This window comes from Mustela lutreola, chromosome 16 (genome assembly GCF_030435805.1).
Source record: "Mustela lutreola isolate mMusLut2 chromosome 16, mMusLut2.pri, whole genome shotgun sequence".
In the NCBI taxonomy this organism is placed as follows: domain Eukaryota; kingdom Metazoa; phylum Chordata; class Mammalia; order Carnivora; family Mustelidae; genus Mustela; species Mustela lutreola.
Genome location: NC_081305.1, coordinates 6,061,895 through 6,081,539, shown reverse-complemented (window position 1 = coordinate 6,081,539; position 19,645 = coordinate 6,061,895). Strand labels below are relative to the sequence as shown.

The 19,645-nt window shown below is 46.1% G+C and overlaps 1 protein-coding gene across 2 annotated transcripts in view; it reads left to right on the top strand.

Annotated features, from left to right (window-relative positions):
- HSD17B2 (hydroxysteroid 17-beta dehydrogenase 2) overlaps positions 1-19,645 on the top strand; it is a 76,475-nt gene that overhangs the window by 47,771 nt on the left and 9,059 nt on the right. For both annotated transcript variants that reach the window (XM_059151900.1, XM_059151899.1), the window contains one exon: positions 4,908-5,093. In XM_059151900.1, the coding sequence (XP_059007883.1) occupies positions 4,908-5,093 (186 nt within the window). The remainder of the gene's footprint in view (positions 1-4,907; positions 5,094-19,645) is intronic.

The following is a 19,645-nucleotide window of genomic DNA, read 5'->3' as shown; positions in this document are numbered from 1 at the left end:
TAAATGTACCATAACTTTGCAGATTCATGTTCTCTTACCCAAATTTCCCTCTTGTCTCTACTCCCTTTTTCTAAGACTCTTGACTTTGTCTAGCTGCAGACACTACTCCCACGGAAGACCTGGCGCAAACATAACATCTCTTCCATGACCTTCCTGGTGACCCAAGTTACATCATTCACTTCCTCTTCTGGACACTCACTTGTTAGGTCCCGCACACACCTGTACTGCTGCATTATTCTAACCATCTGGCCATCTCCCACGCCTCACCACTTGTTTCCTTGAGAAAGAGATCCATGTTCCAATTAGGATTCTCCCAGGTGCCAGCAGTGTAACCCAATTCGAAATTGCTAATGCATAAAGGAATGAATATGCTTACTTGAAAGGACCTGTTGGCTTCAGGCATGTCTGGATCCTTAAGCAAAGTCATCTGTCATTGTCTCTGCTTTCTCCCTTGCTGGCTTGATGCTTATCCCTCTTACGAATGTGACGTCATGGTGTCTAGCTCAGGAGATATTTGCTACAGACCTCTCTAGTGCGGCCCAGGGGTATTGGCCATATTCTATATTGCGTGATAAAGCAATGGGTTCTAGATCTGGAAATACCATGCCAGCGTCGAGGGATGAAGGGGTACGGTGAGTACACTTTCCAGTGAGTGAGTCTATGCTGTTTTGTGGTCAGAATTCTGGAGAGCAATCCTCTTCTTCTTCTTCTTCTTCTTCTTTTTTTTTTTTTTTTTTTTTTTTTTTTTTTAAGATTTTACATATTTATTTGAGAGAGAGAACATGAGAAGGGAGAGGTCAAAGGGAGAAGCAGACTTCCTGCTGAGCAGGGAGCCAGATGTGGGCCTCAATCCCGGGACTCCAGGATCGTGACCCGAGCCGAAGGCAGTTGCCTAACCAACTGAGCCACCCAGGCACCCTGAGAGCAATCCTCTTCCGAGACAGAATTGCCAATACACCTTCTCCCTGTTTTCCTTGAGGTTGTCTCAACCTCAACCTCTCAAGTCTAAGAGAAAAGGAAGCTGTTAAACAGGGGAATTTAAAAGTCACCAAGAAGGAGGTTTCCTAAAGTATGCTTTGGGACCTGCAGATGAATGACAAAATCTCACCGTGTCCTATAAGAAGGTTAGCCCTGCCCTGTGTCTCTAAGCCCTACACACTATTACATAAGTATTTACATATTTTTAATAACTCATTAATATTATTTATTTTTTTATTTTCTTTTAATTTTTTTTTTAAAGATTTTATTTATCAGAGAGAGAGAGGGAGAGAGAGCGAGCACAGGCAGACAGAATGGCAGGCAGAGGCAGAGGGAGAAGCAGGCTCCCTGCCGAGCAAGGAGCCCGATGTAGGACTCCATCCCAGGACGCTGGGATCATGACCTCAGCCGAAGGCAGCTGCTCAACCAACTGAGCCACCCAGGCATCCCTTTTTTTTTTTTTTTTTTTAAAGATTTTATTTATCTTATTTTTAAACTTATAAGCCCCCACAGGTATAATGAGCTTATTGATCAGCTTAAAATTCTGTGGGCAGGGGTTGGCAAACTATGCACCTATTTTATTATTATTATTATTATTTTAACATCTTATTTGGAAAGAACTGTCAATTCACAGGAAGTTGCAAATAAATGTACAGAGAGTTCTTGTGCCTGCTTTGCCAAGTCTCTCTCAATGTTAACTTCTTGCCTAACTATGGTACGATGTCAAAACCAGGAAACTGGCATTGGTATAACCCATGGGGCTTATTCAGAATTTGCAGCTCTATATACAAATGTGTGTGTGTGTGTGTAGCTTTGTGTAAAAACACCACAATCAAAACACAGAATTGGGGGCACCTGGGTGGCTCAGTGGGTTAAAGCCTCTGCCTTCGGCTCAGGTCATGATCTCAGGGTCCTGGGATCCAGCCCCGCATTGGGCTCTCTGCTTGGCAGGGAGCCTGCTTCTTCCCTCTCTCTCTGCCTGCCTCTCTGCCTACTTGTGATCTCTGTCAAATAAATAAATAAAATATTTAAAAAAACAAAACAAAACACAGAACTGTTCCATCATTACCAAGCTCTCTCATGTTACATTTTTATTTTTGCTTATTATTAATGTTATTTGACAGTGAGCGAGCATGCCAGCAGGTGGTGGGGACTAGGGAGGAAGGCCAAAGGGAGGGGGAGAGAGAGAGAGAGAATTCTAAGCAGGCTCCATGCCCTGGGAAGCCTATGGCAGGGCTCCATCTCAAGACCCTGAGATCTCCACCCCAAAGCTGAAATCAAGAGTCTGATGCTCAACCCACTGAGCCACCCAGGTGCCTTGGTTTTTACATTTTTAAATGCTTAAAACCGTCAGAAGAAGAATATTATTTTAGCAAGTGCAAATCAGATGGAATTCGAATGTCAATGTCCATAATCAAGTTGCACCCGAGTCCCACTCCCATTTTCCTTCACGTCCAGATGACAGCTGGTGGCCGCGTTGAAGCAGGAGTGCTTACAACGAAAATAGTCACTCCCTGGCCTTTCCTAGAACAAGTTTCTCACCCCCATTCTAGCACAGCCTCGGGCTGCTCCTGCATGCTGTCTATCAGAGGTGTGCGTCAGGCGGAGGGAATTAAAACCAGCCGTCGGGGGGCTGGCCCAGGCCTCTGCCGCGCCCAGCACCGTCCTGCCCACAGCTGCGGAGCGCTTCGGGCGGGCTCGCCGTTCTGTCACTTAGAGCCCCCAGTCGTTACCGCGTGTCCGGGTCGGACCCCCCGCTCAGGGGTGTGAGAAGTGTGGTGTTACTTTCCACAACTCGGCTCTGTTTCTGTTTTGAGCCATCTTTCTGCCACACGATGAACATCTTTCAGCTTGAGCTTCATCTCATTTCCCCAGGGTAGCCTCTAAGGTCCTGGGGACGGGACATTTCGTCTTTGATCACCAGTGCTTCTGGCTGGTGCCTGCAGGGGTGCCCAGTGCTCTGTCCAGTCCTTGTGCAGTCTGGCTGCCACCCACCTCCTTGAGGCCATCAGGGGCTGGCCCTCCTGCCGTGTGTGGGTCTTCTGGCTTCGGTCCACACTGCAGGCTCTCACACTGGAGCGGACATGTTCTGTCACGGACACTGAGCTTCCACAGCAATTTCTGACCACCAGCTTCTGATCTGACAGGTCTGAAGTGGGGTTCTAGAAGGTGCTTTTTCTTTTTTTTCGATTTTGAGAAAGAGACAGAGAGAGAGAGAGAGAGTGCATACCTGCAAGAGGGAGGGGGAGGGGCCGACAGAGAGGGAGAGAGAGAATCTTCTTTTTTTTTTAAGGATTATTTATTTATTTATTTGACAGATCACAAGTAGGCAGAGCAGCAGGCAGAGATAGCAGGAAGCAGGCTCCCCAATGAGCAGAGAGCCCGATGTGGGGCTTGATCCCAGGACCCTGGAATCATGACCTGAGCCGAAGGCAGAGGCTTTAACCCCCTGAGCGACCCAGGAACCTTCAGCAGGCTCCACAACCAGGACGGAGCCCAAATCGGGGTTCCATCTCACAACCCTGAGCTCAGGACCTGAGCCGAAATCAAGAGTCGGATGTTTCACCGACTGAGCTGCCCAGGTGCCCCTGGAATCTGCATTCCTAAGTTCCCACTGATGCTGCTGGTTCTGAACTGTATCTTGAGAATCATTATTCTAAACCATGTGGAGGCTCAGGGGTCTCAGAGAATCTGCTTCAGATCTGCCCAACTAAACATAGCCCAGATTCTGTCCCCTCCGTTGGGTAAAGGGGACCCTACGCCCTCCCCTCTGCTACAGATCCCGCCCCCTGAAAGATATCTGGAGATCTTGAATGACCTCTTTCCCTGCCTGTTAGGGCCATGGTTCCCAAGCTTGCTTGTACATTGGAACCAACTGGGGAATTTTTTGTTTTTAAAGACTTTATTTATTTATTTGGCAGAGAGAGAGACAGCGAGGGTGGGAACACAAGCAGGGGAAGCTAGAAAGGGAGAAGGAGCCTCCTCGCTAAGCAGGGAGCCTATTGTGGGACTCATCCCAAGGTGCTGAATCATGACCTGAGCTGAAGGCAGACACTTAATGAGAGCCACTCAGGCGTCCCACACTCGGGGAATTTTTAAATTCCATGCCAAGGTCCCTTCTCTCCCCTACCCCAGGATTTCTGAACTAATTGGTTGGGGTGTGGCTGGGCATTGGGGGGTCGGGGTGAGGCATTAAAAAGCCCCTCAGGTGATTCTAACATGCAGTCAAGGTTGGAAACCACTTCTTGTGGACGGAGGCTCTCCAGGTCTGGTCCAGAACTGCAGCAACAGTGTCACCTGGGAACCTGGTAGAAATGTAGATTCTCAGGCCCCATCCCAGAGACCCTAAATGAGAGTCTCTGGAAATGGGGCCCAGCCGTCCCTTTGAACAAGACTTCCTGGTGATTCTGATCCCATCAGCAGGATCAGGCTTGCTGGGGAAAGGACTAGGGCTTGGTGACTCTGCCATCTCCTTAGTTCTTGGCGCTTCTCTAGTTTTCCTGGATCATAGGGGATCTTTTCTAGCCCAGGGATAAGGTGCATATATCATCCTGCATGGCCTCAAGATATTAGACCGCCCCTGCACTGTCCTTTGAGGGAGAAACAGGACACAGGCTCTTATTACTCTCCCCCATGCTGGGTCCTCTGGCTCCAGATACCGCAAACATCTAGCTGTATCTAGGAAAGTGCTTTAAGGAAAAGAAAATACCTCCCAAAACCCGTTACTTAATATTTCAAATTTACTCTCCCCACGTCACCTCAGAGTAAGTAGTTTTAGGTATCCAAGGAGATTAAGGTCCAAGAGTTTGAGTGGTCTGCTTAGATCCTAAATCTCAAAGGGGTCCTTGAGACTCCAGAGTGTCACGTGTTAAAAGTCCTCCTATTCTTTGGCATCCCTGGACATCAAAGTCATTCCTTTCTGTCCTCAGGTCTGTGGGCTCTGGTCAACAACGCTGGCATCCTCGGCTTGCCAGCTGACGGCGAGCTCATTCCCATGACCGGGTACAAAAAATGCATGGCTGTGAACTTCTTCGGGGCTGTGGAGGTCACGAAGGCATTTTTGCCTCTTCTAAGGAAATCCAAGGGCAGGCTGGTGAACATCAGTAGCATGGCAGGTGAGTCGGCCTTTCCCCACAAGGTAGTGCGATGCCTGTTGTGCAAGACAAGGCTCTTCGCATTCTTTGTGGGCCAAACAAGAAAGCAGGACAAGCTCCTGCAGGGCTGGGTCAAGCTTATTCAAATTGTCTGTTTACCGTTGATCTTAGTACAATAAAACCTTGCTTTCAGATCCTTTCACGTACAAACTATTACCTCTTAACTCATCTATTCATTCCTGGGGATTTAGGGTCTTACATGTCTTCATAGCACAGAAGCTTCCAAGATTTGGACAGGAAATCCCTCATAGAGTTACTGATAACCTGTTTTCAACACTCTCTGAACTGGGCACACCCTGTTGTTCCCTGTGAGATGAGTAGGCAAATGTCCGCACCGTTGGCACTGCCAGAGCTCCGTGTCTTAGCTGGTTAGAGCTTTCCCTAAGATCCTTCCCATGATTTTGCAATCTCAAGGCAATTGGGTCCTGTGTGATACTAGAGGACCCATCATTTTCCATTTCAAAGAACAGAGAGTCAACAACTTGAGTCCAGGGTTTAACAATCTGCCTTCCATTAACAATGTCCAGGTAGGCCGTATCATATCCTTTCTTCTAGGACAAGATTTATTTTCCAGCTGGGGTTCCTCAGATCCCAACTCAGGTTTGGAAATGTCCATGGAGTTGTGTTTCTGGATGCTGCATGGGTGAAAGGGAAACCAAAGGCGTGTGGCGTGGACTCCAGGATCCTGCCTTTGCATAGAGGAACCCTGGTCTTCTCTGTTTCAACAGTTGGTTGCGAAGAGTCGAGTCGTGTCTTATCTTTTCTTTCTTCCTTCTTTCTCCCTTTTTTTCTTTCTTTCTTTCTTCTTCTTTTTTTAAGATTCTATTTATTTATTTGACAGAGAGACATCACAAGCAGGCAGAGAGAGAAGGGGGAAAGCAGGCTCCCTGCCGAGCAGAGAGCCAAATACAGGGCTCAATCCTGGGACCCAGAGATCAGGACCTGAGCAGATGGTAGAGGCTTAACCGACTGAGCCACCCAGATGCCCCTTTTCTTTCTTTCTTTCTTTTTTTTAAAAATTTTTATTTATTTTATTTTTGACAGAGAGAGATCATGAGTAGGCAGAGAGGCGGGGGAAAAGCAGGCTCTCTGCTGAGCAGAGAGCCCGATGCGGGGCTCGATCCCAGGACCCTGAGATCATGACCTGAGCTGAAGGCAGCGGCTTTAACCCACTGAGCCACCCAGGCCGCCCCTTTCTTTTTTCTTTTTTTATTTAAACAAGGCATCTGATAGTTGTTTTATTTTGTTTCATTGTTTTTTGAGGGGGTATTCTCTGTGTTAAGGGCAATTATCATTATCTGCCGTGTTCCCTTTCCTGGCTTTCACTCAGGAACTTCCTTGAACTTAGCTGCTGTGTGAGTGTGTGTCGCTCAGTTGTGGGTTGGCCTGAAGAGGAAGGAAGCAGGGAAGGAAAAGCCGGGGGGAGGAAGGGAAGGCGAGCGGGAATAGAGAAGTCTAAGGCGGTTAAGAGCAATGAGTGTTGTTTTAACTTGTATGAGGACTCTGAGCGATTTCCAATTTCTTGCCACCTGCACAAGCAAACAAATTCTGGAAAAACACATTTGCAAAATTTCACCCTTATCTTTCTTCTGAACCCCACCTTCAGATTTTCACCTCTGTGAATACCTCACCTTTCTCCGTGCCCTGGCACAGACTGGTGCTTCTGCACAGACTGGTGCTTCTGAAAATGTCTCCCATGTTCCTTGCCTCACTCATTCAACAAATATTTACTAAAATAACTGATCATTGCCTGCTTCTTGACACAAGGACAAGACAGTTTTTCTCTCTTTTTTAAAAAAGATTTTATTTATTTACTCGACAGAGAGAGAGAGGGAGCACAAACAGGGGAGCTACACCAGGGGTAGGTAGAGGCAGGCTTCTTGTTGAGCAGGGAGCCTGATGCGGAGCTTGATCCCAAGACCTGACCTGAGCCAAAGGCAGACGATTAACTGACTGAGCCACCCAGGTGGCCCGGTTTTTCTGTTTTCTCTCTTTGTTCTCAACTTGGAGCAGCTTGTTCAGAAGATTTTACTTGACTTATCACCTAGTATGCACACTATCTGCTATGCACCTGGTGCCTGGCATACACGAAGCTCAACGAAGAAATGAAGAAATGCAAGTGCGAGAATTAATAAAACACGGGTAAAGGAACGAAGGAGTGAAAAATTTATAGTGCCGAGGATGCCCATTCATACATCTTCAACTTGGCTTCTAAAGCTCTTTCCTTTTTTCTTTTTCTTTTTTTTTTAAATTTTTTTTAAGATTTTATCTATGTATTCAGAGAGGGAGAGAGTTTGCCTGCTTGTGTGAGTGGGGGAGGGGCGGAGAAAAAGGAGCAAGAGAATCCCAAGAAGACTCCCCACTGAGCATGAAGCCCACTGCAGGGCTCCCTCCCGGGACCCAAGACCATGACCTGAGCTGAAATCAAGAGTTGGATGCTCAGCGGACTGAGCCACCCAGGCGACCCTCTAAAACGTTCTGAGCCAAGACTCAGTACGCTTCTCATATATTTCTACTGGAGGGAAACAGGAGTGTTAAAATGAATCACATACCTTCCCTCTTGTTCTCACCGTGGATGTGCAAATTCTTTACATCCAGCCTTACTACTTCCATTCCGCCGTCTCACCGTCATCAGTCAGTCGACATGTCTGCAACCGGGGTTGTTATCAGCACGGCAAAGCTGGCTCCCCCGGGGCGCCTGGGTGGCTCAGTGGGTTACGCCGCTGCCTTCGGCTCAGGTCATGATACCAGGGTCCTGGGATCGAGCCCCGCATCGGGCTCTCTGCTCAGCGGGGAGCCTGCTTCCTTCTCTCTCTCTCTCTGCCTGCCTCTCTGCCTACTTGTGATCTCTCTCTGTCAAATAAATACATAAAATCTTAAAAAAAAAAAAAAAAAAGCCGGCTCCCCCTTCTTTCAGTTCTCCTCCTTGGCTGTTGAATTACAGAGCTTTGAGCCTTCTTCGATTTGTTTCTCCCTCTGCCTTTCCCTCCTTTCTCTCACCCAGTCAGTCACCGAGATGTATGCAGGCTTCCTTTATCATACTCAGTTTTAAATGCTTAGGACCCAAAGAAACTCCAGAGGTAAGTTCATTTGTAGGATGCGGAAAGCACCTAAGGTATGTTATAAAGTTGTTAAAGCAGTAGCAAGGAGTCAGGATAGATGGGAAGCATGTGCACCTGACAGAGCAGGTGTTTGTAAAAAGATAGGCGCAAAACTCTTAAATGGTGCTTACAGTTTCCTTCAGTGATGAGGACCAGAGAAATTCAGCAGAAAACAAAATAAGGGAATCCCTAGCACTTGGCTGACAAGAGTTTTGCGAAACAATGGAAAGGATTTTGAGCAGGGCATAAGGAGCTGGAGTGTAACACAGGATCAGGGAAGGTCAAAGCATGTATGAATGATAGTATATAAGCAACTGATCCGTAGAAATTAGCGTCCAATTTAATGCCAACTTGACAGATCTCTTGGCAAATTTGATATAATGGCAATTTGGGGAAACATGCTTGTCTGGGAATTCATCCCTGGGTTTTTCTTATTTTGAGGTAGGAGTCATGGAGAAAGAGAGATAGGCAATCAGTCACTACTAAGTTTCCTCTAAAGGAGCTCATGGTAGCCCTGACCCATCAGGTTCTCTTGAGCCTGGTACCCCTACCACCTTCCGCATGACAAGAATTTCAGTGGGGTAGATCTATCATGGAAGTTTGCATCAGCCAGGAGAAGCTGAGCTTCTGCCAGCTTCTGACCAACAGAATTGGCCATTCTGTTCCAGTTATCCATTGCTGCATAACAAATAACCCCAAATAAAGTGTCTCAGGCTGGTGGGAGTAGGTAGGTAACCAGTTTGCTAGACAGTATAGTGGTTCCTCGGATCCATGCACATCCTAATTTCTGGAACCTGGAATATGTGACCTTATCTGGCAAAGGGGGCCTTGCCGGTATGATCGAGTTAAGGAGCTAGAAATGGAAAGATTATCCTGCTGTACCTAGATGGTTCCAATACAAGAGTCCTTACAAGACGGAGGCAAGAGCGAGATTGGAAGACCGGGGAACAGACCCAGACCCAAGGAATGCAGGCAACTTACAGAAGCAGAAAAATTCAGGGGAACTGATTTTTGCTTGGAGACCCCAGAAGGAACACAGTCCTAACACAACCTTGATTTTAGCCCAGTGAAACCTCTGACCTTCAGAACCATAAGATAATACATTTATATTGTTTAAGCCACTCAGTTTGTGGTGATTTGCCATAACAGCAGTAGGAAAGTAATATCTTCCGGCCCATCCCAGTTTCCTTAAAGGTAGATGGAGGTACATCTACCCCTCTTCCCTGCCTTCCTCACAGTAGTGGGGGGTGGGGAGATGGTGCTGGAGGGGGAGACTGTAGGGATGACACCCAGCATGGGCTCTGATGTCAAAACTCACTGTGCCCCCCGCCTTCCAAGCACTCCTGGAGGATATCTTTTGGCAGTTTGAACTCCCAGACAGACATCCTTCCTAGTAAGGCTGGGAAAATTATTTTTAATAAATAAATAAATGAAATTAATATATCATATATCACAGATAACATATATAGTATATAATAATATAAAATAAATATAAATAAATAAATAAAAATCTTAAAATAAATTGAAAAATTAAAGTTTTTTTTAAAAATTTCAACTTTATTTTGCCAACGTGTTCAATTCCAATATTACAGTAGAAATGCCTGAAAAACTGGCAAACTGTGATTCAGCTTTGGCACCAATACACCAACTTCTGCTGCAGCGATAAGTACATGCTTTACAATCCTAATCTGGGACTTTCTCTATCAAACTTTGATGAAATCTGATGAATAACTTACCATACGCACCTAATTTCCTATTGCAAACATTTTACTTTCTTGAAACCTTAACACACTTATGCAACCCAGGGCCTCATGGACAGCTTCTTCTCCTCACCCTTGTTAGTGTGTGGAATCCACACTTAGCACCTTCTTGCACTCCCCCAAAAGCAAAACCATTGTCAGATTGGCTCAGATCTTCAGCATAGATTTTATTAAAGACTTTGGGCACCTGTCAGAACGGCTAAAATAAAAAACACGAGAAACAACAGGTATTGGCGAGAATGCGGAGAAAGGGGAACCCTCCTGCACTGTTAGTGGGAACGCAAGCTGGTGCAGCCACTGTGGAAACAGTAGGGAAGTTCTTTCAAATCTTAAAAACAGGGGATGTCTGGGTGGCTCAGTCCATTAAGTGTCTGCCTTCGGCTCAGGTCATGATCCCAGGGTCCTGGGATCAAGTCCCGCATTGGGCTCCTTGCTCAGCCGGGAGCCTGTTTCTCCCTCTGCCTGCTCTGCCTACCACTTACCCTGCTTCTGCATGCCGCTTTCTCTCTGAGAAATAAATAAATAAAATATTTTTTAAAAAAAGTTAAAAAACAGAACTACCCTACAATTCAGCAATGGCACTACTAAGTATTCACCCAAAGGATACAAAAATAAAGATTCGAAGGGATGTATGTGCCCTGATGTTTATAGCAGAATTACCAACAGTAGCCAAACTATGGAAAGGGCCGAAGTGTCCATTAACTGATGAATGGATAAAGAAGACGTGGTATATGTAGACAATGGACTATTACTTAACCATCAAAATATGAAATCTTGCCATTTGCAATGATACGGATAGCGCTAGAGCGTATTATGCTAACTGAAATGAGTAAGTCAGAGGAAGACAAATACCATATGTTTCACTCATATGTGGAATTTAAGAAACAGACGAATATATGGGACAGAGGGTGGAAAAGGGAGACAGAAACAAGCCATAAGAGACTCTTAAAAATAAAAAAAATAAATAAATAAAAAAGAGAGAGAGAGAGACTCTTAAAATTAGAGAACAAGCAGGGTTGATGGAGGGAGGTGGGCGTGGGGGGTGGGCTGGATGTGTGTTGGGTATTAAGGACAGCACTTACTGTGATGCGCTCTGGGTTTTGTATGGAAGTGATGAATCACTGAATTCTACTCCTGAAACCCAGATTGCACGGTATGGTAGCCAACTAAAATTTAAATTAGAAAAAGATTTTTTTTTTTTGCAAAGATTGAAGAAAGGGTTATATCCTATACCACAAACTCATTTTGTATTTATTTATTTATTTAGGGCAAAAAGGTGATTTTATGCAGGACTATGGGCAGAAAGAGCTACTGCCCCCACAAAACTCATTTTATTTTATTTTTTTTAAAAAGATTTTATTTATTTATTTGATAGACAGAGATCACAAGCAGGCAGAGAGAGAGGAGGAAGCAGGCTCCTCACTGAGCAGAGAGCTCGATGCAGGGCTCCATCACAGGACCCTGAGATCACGACCTGAGCCGAAGGCAGAGGCTTAACCCACTGAGCCACCCAAGGGCCCCACAAAACTCATTTTAATGCAAACCCTTTTAGATGCTTCTTTTCTTCTCCCCAAGTTCGTCAGCTGCTAACCCCCTCTCCTTTGGTTGCATTTCCCCCTCCTCCTGCTGGTTCCACAATCTTTCCTCCTTCATCTTTTTAAGGTTCATCTGTCTTGTAAGAATGTATTACAACTCCATTCCTTCCTAGAGCTCAGCAGTTTCCCACCGCATGGACAGGCCACATTTTGTTTACGCATTCATCAGCAGACGGACATGGGGTTGTTTCTACTTCTTCGCTAATGTGAGTAACGTGGTAACAAACATTCACGCGCCAGTGTTTGTGAGCTCATGGAAAATTCTACCTAAGAGTTAGCCATTACTATCACTTTCTGGGACCTTGGGTGTCAGCTGAAGCTCTTCGCACTTAGATTTTTTTTTTTTTTTTTAATCTCCTCAGAGAGAGTTAATGAGGATAAAGACTGAACCTGCTCATAGGGCCGTTGTGACCGTTGGAACTGATGTTAAAATACTCAGAACCCGGGGCACCTGGGTGGCTCAGTGGGTTAAGCTGCTGCCTTTGGCTCAGGTCATGATCACAGGGTCCTGGGATCGAGTCCCGCATCGGGCTCTCTGCTTGGCAGGGAGCCTGCTTCCACCTCTCTCTCTTTCTGCCTGCCTCTCTGCCTACTTGTGATCTCTCTCTGTCAAGTAGATAAATCTTAAAAAAAACAAAACAAAACTCAGAACCCAGTCTCTGGCCTGTAGTGGATATCTAATAAATATTAATAATAGTTAAGAAGCATTCCTTGGGCTTCAGGCATTTGTTGGGTATTGCCAGATAGATGATCCCCCAAACTCTGCATAGCTGTGAAAACCGGGGTGCAGAAGAGTTATGTGAGTGGCCCTGCAGCTAGACCTGGAGTTTGGACTTTGGCCTCATGTTCTTACTTATTAAGCCTCAGCCTCCTCTGCGGATTCCGCTGGGGCAGGTGTTACCACCATGCCAACCACAAGCCTAAGAGCCTCAACGGATCTTCTCCCAAAGGTAGCACCCCTCACCATCTTCCTCCTCCTACTAGCCCCACTGCTGGACGCTCACTCCGGCCTCACTCCCATTCCCAGGAGGGAGTAAGGTCACAGAGCCTCCCTCTAAATCGGTCCTGCGGATGGCAAGTTGAAGAGGAACCAGGGCAGGGAAGAAACACATCTCCTTTAAATTCTTTTCTAGGAGACACCCAGAAGGCTCAACTGCATTATAAATACACCCTTCCCTCCCACATCTCCTATCCCCGAAGAAAGGAACAAGAAACAGGCAGAGAGAAAGACAACAAGCAGCTATGCAGGTAGAATCAGATTTCAAAGAGGAGAGGAAGCCAGCCACGCGGGCACGGAGACAGACTGGCCAGGTTTTGAAACTGTCTTTACCATGCGCAGTGGAGGGACCCAGACCGAGGTCCAGGTGGACGTGTCCTCAAAGGACGATGGGCGGAGGAACCGCCGCTTCTTAGGGCTGTGGTAACACCACGTGCAATGACACAGACATGACAAGACATGACACCTGGCAGGTGGCAGGCTTGAGGGGCTTTTCTGGGGAAACGTTGGCCGTTTGTGTGCCTGAGGCTTTCTAGCCTGCCACATTCTGGCTCCGCTCCTGATGGTGACTCTGAGTTACCTTCCATCCTGCTGCTCCCTGGCCCTCACTTGCCCCTGGGCAGGAAACGCCCACTGGCCCCTCAGTCCACACCTGCTCTGGGAGAATCTTAACCCCGCCAGTGTGCGTAACATCCCTCTCACAGAAATGGAATAGCTCTTTCACCCAAATCCCTGCCAGGCAGCTGGATAAATATTTAAGCAAGTCTGGGAGGAATTGGGAGGTGGCTCTGATTGATTGTACAAAGGGCAGTGGAAAAATCTCTGAGCGGTCTAAAAGCCTTTTCTGGCCAGTTTTCCTCTTCAACTTCAGAGTAAACAGTTGCAAGCTGTGCTTGAACAAGAAGGGCTGAAAACAAACAGGAGAAAACAACTCTGGCCTCAGGGGTTGTGAGCTGGTCTTGGTTTGAATCCTGTTCTGCTGTTAGTAGCTGGGTGGCCACAGGCAGGTCACCGCCCTTCTCCAAGAGTCCATTTTATCATCTGTCCATGACAGGATGATGTGGCCTTTGAGTCTAGGGCTGCAGTTTCTCAGCCCCAGTAGTACTGATATTTGGGGAGAGGTGAAGTCTTTCCATGCGGGGACGCCTGATACACTCAGGAGGTTGAGGAGTGACTCAGTGTTCGCCACCCAGTGGATGCAAGAAGGCCCATCCCCGGTGATGACAAATCTTCAGATGTTGCCCCAGGTCTCCTTGAGGGAGGGGTGTGTGTGTGAGTGTGTGTGTGTGTGTGTGTGTGTGTGTGTGTGTGTGCGCGCGCGCATGCGCACGCGCGCGTGCACGCAAAATCGCTCTTAGTTGAGAACCTCTGGTCTTGGCTGGAGATTTATTTCATTTTTTTTTTAAAGATTTTATTTATTTATTTGCCAGAGAAAAAGAGCACAAGTAGGCAGAGTGGCAGGCAGAAGGAGAGGGAGAAGCAGGCTCCCTGCTCAGCAGGGAGCCCAATGCGGGGCTCATCCCAGGACGATTGTGACCTGAACTGAAGGCAGACGCATAACAACTGAGCCACCCAGGCACCCCTTTACAGGAGATATAAATGCATTTGGGGTTCTGAGTGCTTAGAAGTATAGCTACTGGTGCATAAGAAGTATCCTAGTAATGAGATGTCTCTACGGAGAGACAGAAATAGTTGCCCACCCCCGCCCCCATCAAGCAATTGAAAATGCACTAAAATTACTTTACACCACAAGTGAGTGGCCCGAGAGATTCTTACAAGTCTATAAATTATAGCGATCCCAAAGAATTCACAGTTCCAGCCTTCAGCGAGGTCCTACTTAGTCCCGGGAAGTTGACTTTGGGATCAATCCTGAACTTCGTACCTTAAGGAAATCATATGGCAAAACATTTAGCTGGTCATTCCGTGCCTCACTGATGTAACAGGAGGCCAAAGCTGAGATTTGCTTCCCTAAAACTCTCACGGAATCCCCAGGGCTAGCATAGGGCAAGGCAAGGAGGTAGAACCAGACTGAGTGAACTTCTCTGTGCTGAGTTGTCTTAGATGCTCGCACATGGCTAAAGTCATTGAACTCTAATGGGGGTGGGATGCAGATATTAGTTCCTTCTCTAGATCAAGCACACTAGCCTGGGGTCGCCCAGCCCATGAGCTATAGTCAGTGGTGGAAACTGGGTTTGCCTGTTTTACTCCAAGTTCTATGTTCCTCTCACTTTTCCAGACTGTCCAACAAGAATATGCTAGATAAACGGGGCATTAAAAACAGACCCCAACTCCCGCAAATTGAAATGATGATTAGGGAGTGTTAACAACTTAGGGATGTTTCCTTTACCGGTGCTTCTCAAACACCAAGGTGTGTGGGATCACCTGGGGATCTTATTACAATGCACAATTCGACTGAGGAGACTTAATTGGTGGAAGATTTTGCATTTCTACAACTAGTTTCTGAGTGGATGCTACTGGTCCCTGGACAACTTTTTCAAATTTCAGATGCATTAGAATCACCAGGAGGGCTTCTTAAAAACAACCGAAGGCAATCAAAACAGCGAGATAGCATTTCATATCCACTGGGACGGCTACAAAACCCAAAACGGAACAAAACCCAGGAAACAACACTTGTGGCAAGGGTGTACAGACACTGGAACACTCACGAGTTGCTGTGAGTAAAGCATAAAATGACCCAGCCTCAATGGAAACACTTGGCAGTTCCTTAACAACTTAAACACGGAATTACCATATGACCCAGCAATGTGACTCCTACATACACTCAAGAGAACAGAAAACTGGTGTGCAAACAAAAACCTGTACACGGATGTTTATAGCGTTCCTTATTCATAACAGAGGCAGAAACAACCCAAATGTTCATCAACTAATGAAATGATAAGCAAAATGTCATATATCCGTACAGTGGGATATTACAAATTCATAAAAATGAATGAAACCCTGACACGTGGTAGAGAAACGAATGAACCTTGAAAAAATTATGGTAAGTGACAGAAACCAGACCCAAAAAGCCACGTATTGGATGATCCTATTTATATGAAGTGTCCAAAAGAGGCCAGTCCAGAGAGATGGAGAGAAAATTAGTATTTATCGGGGGCAGGAGGAGAGGGAATAAGAAGCGGCTACTTCGTGGCTAGGGTTTTCTTCCTTTCTTTTCTTCATCCCCAAGCCCCTCTCTCTTCCTTTCCTCCCTCCCTTCCTATCTGCTCAAGATTATGTATTTGAGAGAGAGCAAGCCAGTGCTTGAGTATGGCAGGGAGGGGCGGAGGGAGAGAGAGAGAGAAACTTAAGCAGATTCCATGCTGAGCGTAGAGCCTGATGCGGGGCTGAACTGGGGGCTTGACTCAGGCTTGTCCCAAGGCTTGCTCTCATGACCCTGAGATCAGGACACTGAGATCACGACCTGACCCCTGAAATCAAGAGCCAGATGCTTAACCACCTGTGTCCCTAATGCTTATAGGGTTTTCTTTTGCAGCAATGAGAATGAGCTAGATACAAGTGATGGTTACATGGTTGCGAATATATATATATATATATATATATATATATATATATGAAACATATTATATATATTATATATATCTTATATCTATATCTATAGAGATATAGATATCTATCTTATATCTATCTATCTATCTATATATACTTTAAGATTTTTACTTATTTATTGGACACAGAGAGAGATCACAAGTAGGCAGAGCAGCAGGCAGAGAGAGGGGCAAGCAGACTCCCCGCCATGCAGAGAGCCCAATGTGGGGCTTGATCCCAGGACCCTGAGATCATGACCTGAGCCGAAGGCAGAGGCTTAACCCACTGAGCCACCCAGGCGCCCCACATGGTATTGTGAATATACTGAATGCCTCTGAATTGTGTACCTTAAAAAGGTTATATGGTGGATTTTATGTCATCTGTATTTTAGCACAATAAGAAAAAAACCTGTGCCCACTCCCAGATTTCTGATTCAATAGCTCTGGGAGTGGGACCAGAGGATTTGCACTTCTAACAGCTTCTGGGCTGCTCCTGGTTTCCAACTTTGAGTAACAAGGTCCCGAACTTTGACTTTGATATTCAAATGGTTTGTCACATCCCCAGGGACTATTGGATTACAAGGAACAACCAAATACTATCAGTTTCAAATTTCTGCCTATCATGCCTAAAGGAGATTAACAAACCTGCCTCTCTTGGGGCCATGGGCTCGGTCTGTATTTTCAGCTTGGGAAAGCTCAATAAGGCAATGGACCTTGTTACTGGAGTTGACTCTAGATGACCTTGAAGGAGGGAGAAACTGGCTAGGAGCCCTCATTTACATTTTCCTAAAATGAGGTCATCTGAATTCTGGTTTAGGAAGTTCTTAGAGAATGAGACAGCTGCTGTGGGCATGGGACTTTGGGACCTCTTGTTATTAAATAACAAAAATTCAACCGAGCAAATTTCGAAGACCTAATTGGTTTTATTAACTGATTCATGAGTCAGGCAGCACCCCATCCAGCAAGTAAAGCTGAGCTCTGAAGAACTGTACAAAACGGAAGGTTTTTATAGGAAGGAGGGTGGGGCATGGAGATTATTAGCAGAAGAAAGGATTGTTTCAGATAAATTCACTTTCCCTGAGAGGCAAGAGCAGAGGGTCTTATCAAGACTTCATCTTCCGGGGCGCCTGAGTGGCGCAGTGGGTTAAGCCTCTGCCTTCGGCTCGGGTCATGATCCCAGGGTCCTGAGATCCAGCCCTGCATCAGGCTTTCTGCTCAGTGGGGAGCCTGCTTCCCCCTCTCCCTCTGCCTGCCTCTCTGCCTACTTGTGATCTCTGTCAAATAAATAAATGAAATGAAAAAAAAAACAAACAGCAAACATTTCTTTAAAAAAAAAAAAAAAAAGACTTCATTTTCCTTCTGGGGTGGTGGTGGGGGAAATGGAGACAGATTACCTCATTGTTGTTGACCAGAAAACTCCTGACCGACCCAGTTAAGACTACATTTCTGGAGAAGCTTCAAACTGTAATTAGTCTAGGTATTAAGCCTTCATCGGGTGATGTGGCCTAGCATAAGTGACTCCATTTTGGGCCTTTGGTTTTTCTTTCTGCCTCCTTATCAATGTGTGCTATACCCAGTTGCCACTGTGAAGTCCTATAATTCAACTCAGTTCTGACACTATCTACCTGGAGATAACATCAGGTCCTACAGGTTCAGGGCTCAGTCCTACAAGACATTGCCCCACCCCCACGTCAGATACCAGTATTGTCACCAGTGGTTCTGGACCCACCAGCTGTAGAATAAAGGTTCCAGTGACCTTCTCCTTGGGTTCAATTATTTGTGAGAGTGGCTCATAGAACTCGGGAAACCTGCTCACTTCCTAGATTACCAGTTTATTACAAAGAATATTAAAGGATACAAATCACCAGCCAGATGAAGAGATACATAGGACAAGGCATAGGGAAAGGCCAGGGAACTTCCATGCTCCCTGAATCTACATGTTTACCAGCCTGGAAGCTCTCCAAACCTCTGCCTTTCAGGTGTTTATGGAGGCTTCATTACATAGGCACTAGTAATTAAATCTTTTGGCCATTGGTGATTGATCTCAATCTCCCCTCTCCCCTCCCAGAGCTGGGGGTTTGGGGAAGGATTGAAAGTTCTCTGTGGCCACTGCTAGTGTTGAAATTCCAAGGGTTTTAGGAGCTCTGAGCTAGAAATTGGGGGAAGACCAAATATAGATCTTATTCTCAATCACAGTATAGCACAGCCTCGGGCTGGAAGATTGCAATATTTCCGGCCCCTGCTGTCTTGCTAGGGCATTCACTTGCAAACCATTTGACCCCCATAATTCCTATGTACCCATATACCGTCTCCATGGAGGTATTGATCAGACAGTGCTGAAGAGTTTTTGAGGTCCTGTGTTATCTCAGAGGACATCCAGGCCATTTGGCTGGTAGGACCTTAGGATATGTTACTAACTTACTGCCTACACCATGCCCAGGGAGTCAGGAAAAGTCCATGTCTGAGCACACCCTGGAGAGAGAGAGGGTCTACACTACATCAACGGTATCAACACCATGAATCCCGGGCTTATTCACTTGCCAGCGAACAAAGTTACTGAATACTTCCCGAGACAAACAAACTAGATGGAGGAATGTGAAACCTTCTGGAAGAGGGGTGACTCCCCTAAATAAGCAGAGAAAGTCTGTAGATAGGAAGGAGGAAAAGGATGTAATTTGGAGTAGCGTTGGGGTCTCAAGTGGGCAGCCAAGAAAGAATTTTTGAGAGGTCTTCAGGGCAAAAAGGTGGTTTTTAGTAAAACAGGGGGACTAGACTCAAGAACAGAAAGACCTGCCATCTCAGGATTGTGAGGACAGCTGGTTATATACTTTCAGGCGCGGGGGGGGGGGGGGGGGGGAGTAAAGACAACGGGAAGTTCCAGAAGGATTCTCATATGCTGAAGGAGACTCCCAGTGTCCTGGAGGCCTTGCTAGTGTCAAGTTAAGGTTGTTTTTTCCCTCTAGCGAGGCTTAACATTAAGACAGTCAGGCATTTCCTGGAAGAAACTTACACTCCTCCTGCCTCAAGCATTTGTGAGTTCACTGCAATTTATAAGGACGTTTAATTTTATCTACTTTTCCTCTGCTTTTGTTTCCCACATCAGAAAGAGTCCATAGGTCTGTCTGTGGTTGGTTAAGATAAGTCCCATTCTTGACTGGGTAAGTAAATCACCCCACGTATTTATTTAGAATAGGCTACTTTGAGTCTGTTGTAGGGGAACCTAACATTCAATTTTGATATGTCCTAAGCAAGTACTGTGCTAAGGGCAAAGTTTTGTTTTTACATTAGCCGTATCTGTGATGGGGGTATGCACGGGATGGAGTGAGAAATGATATAGTGTGGAATTTAGGTGAAGTTGGGTGGGGTGAGGTCCTGAGTGGATGGCCAAGAAAGAATTCTGGAGACAAGACGTTGGTGCAAAAAGGTGGTTTTATTAAAGCGCAGGGACAGGACCCATGGGCAGATGTTGTGAGGGGTGGCTGATCCTATGCTTGGGAGTTGGCAGAGGTAAGGAA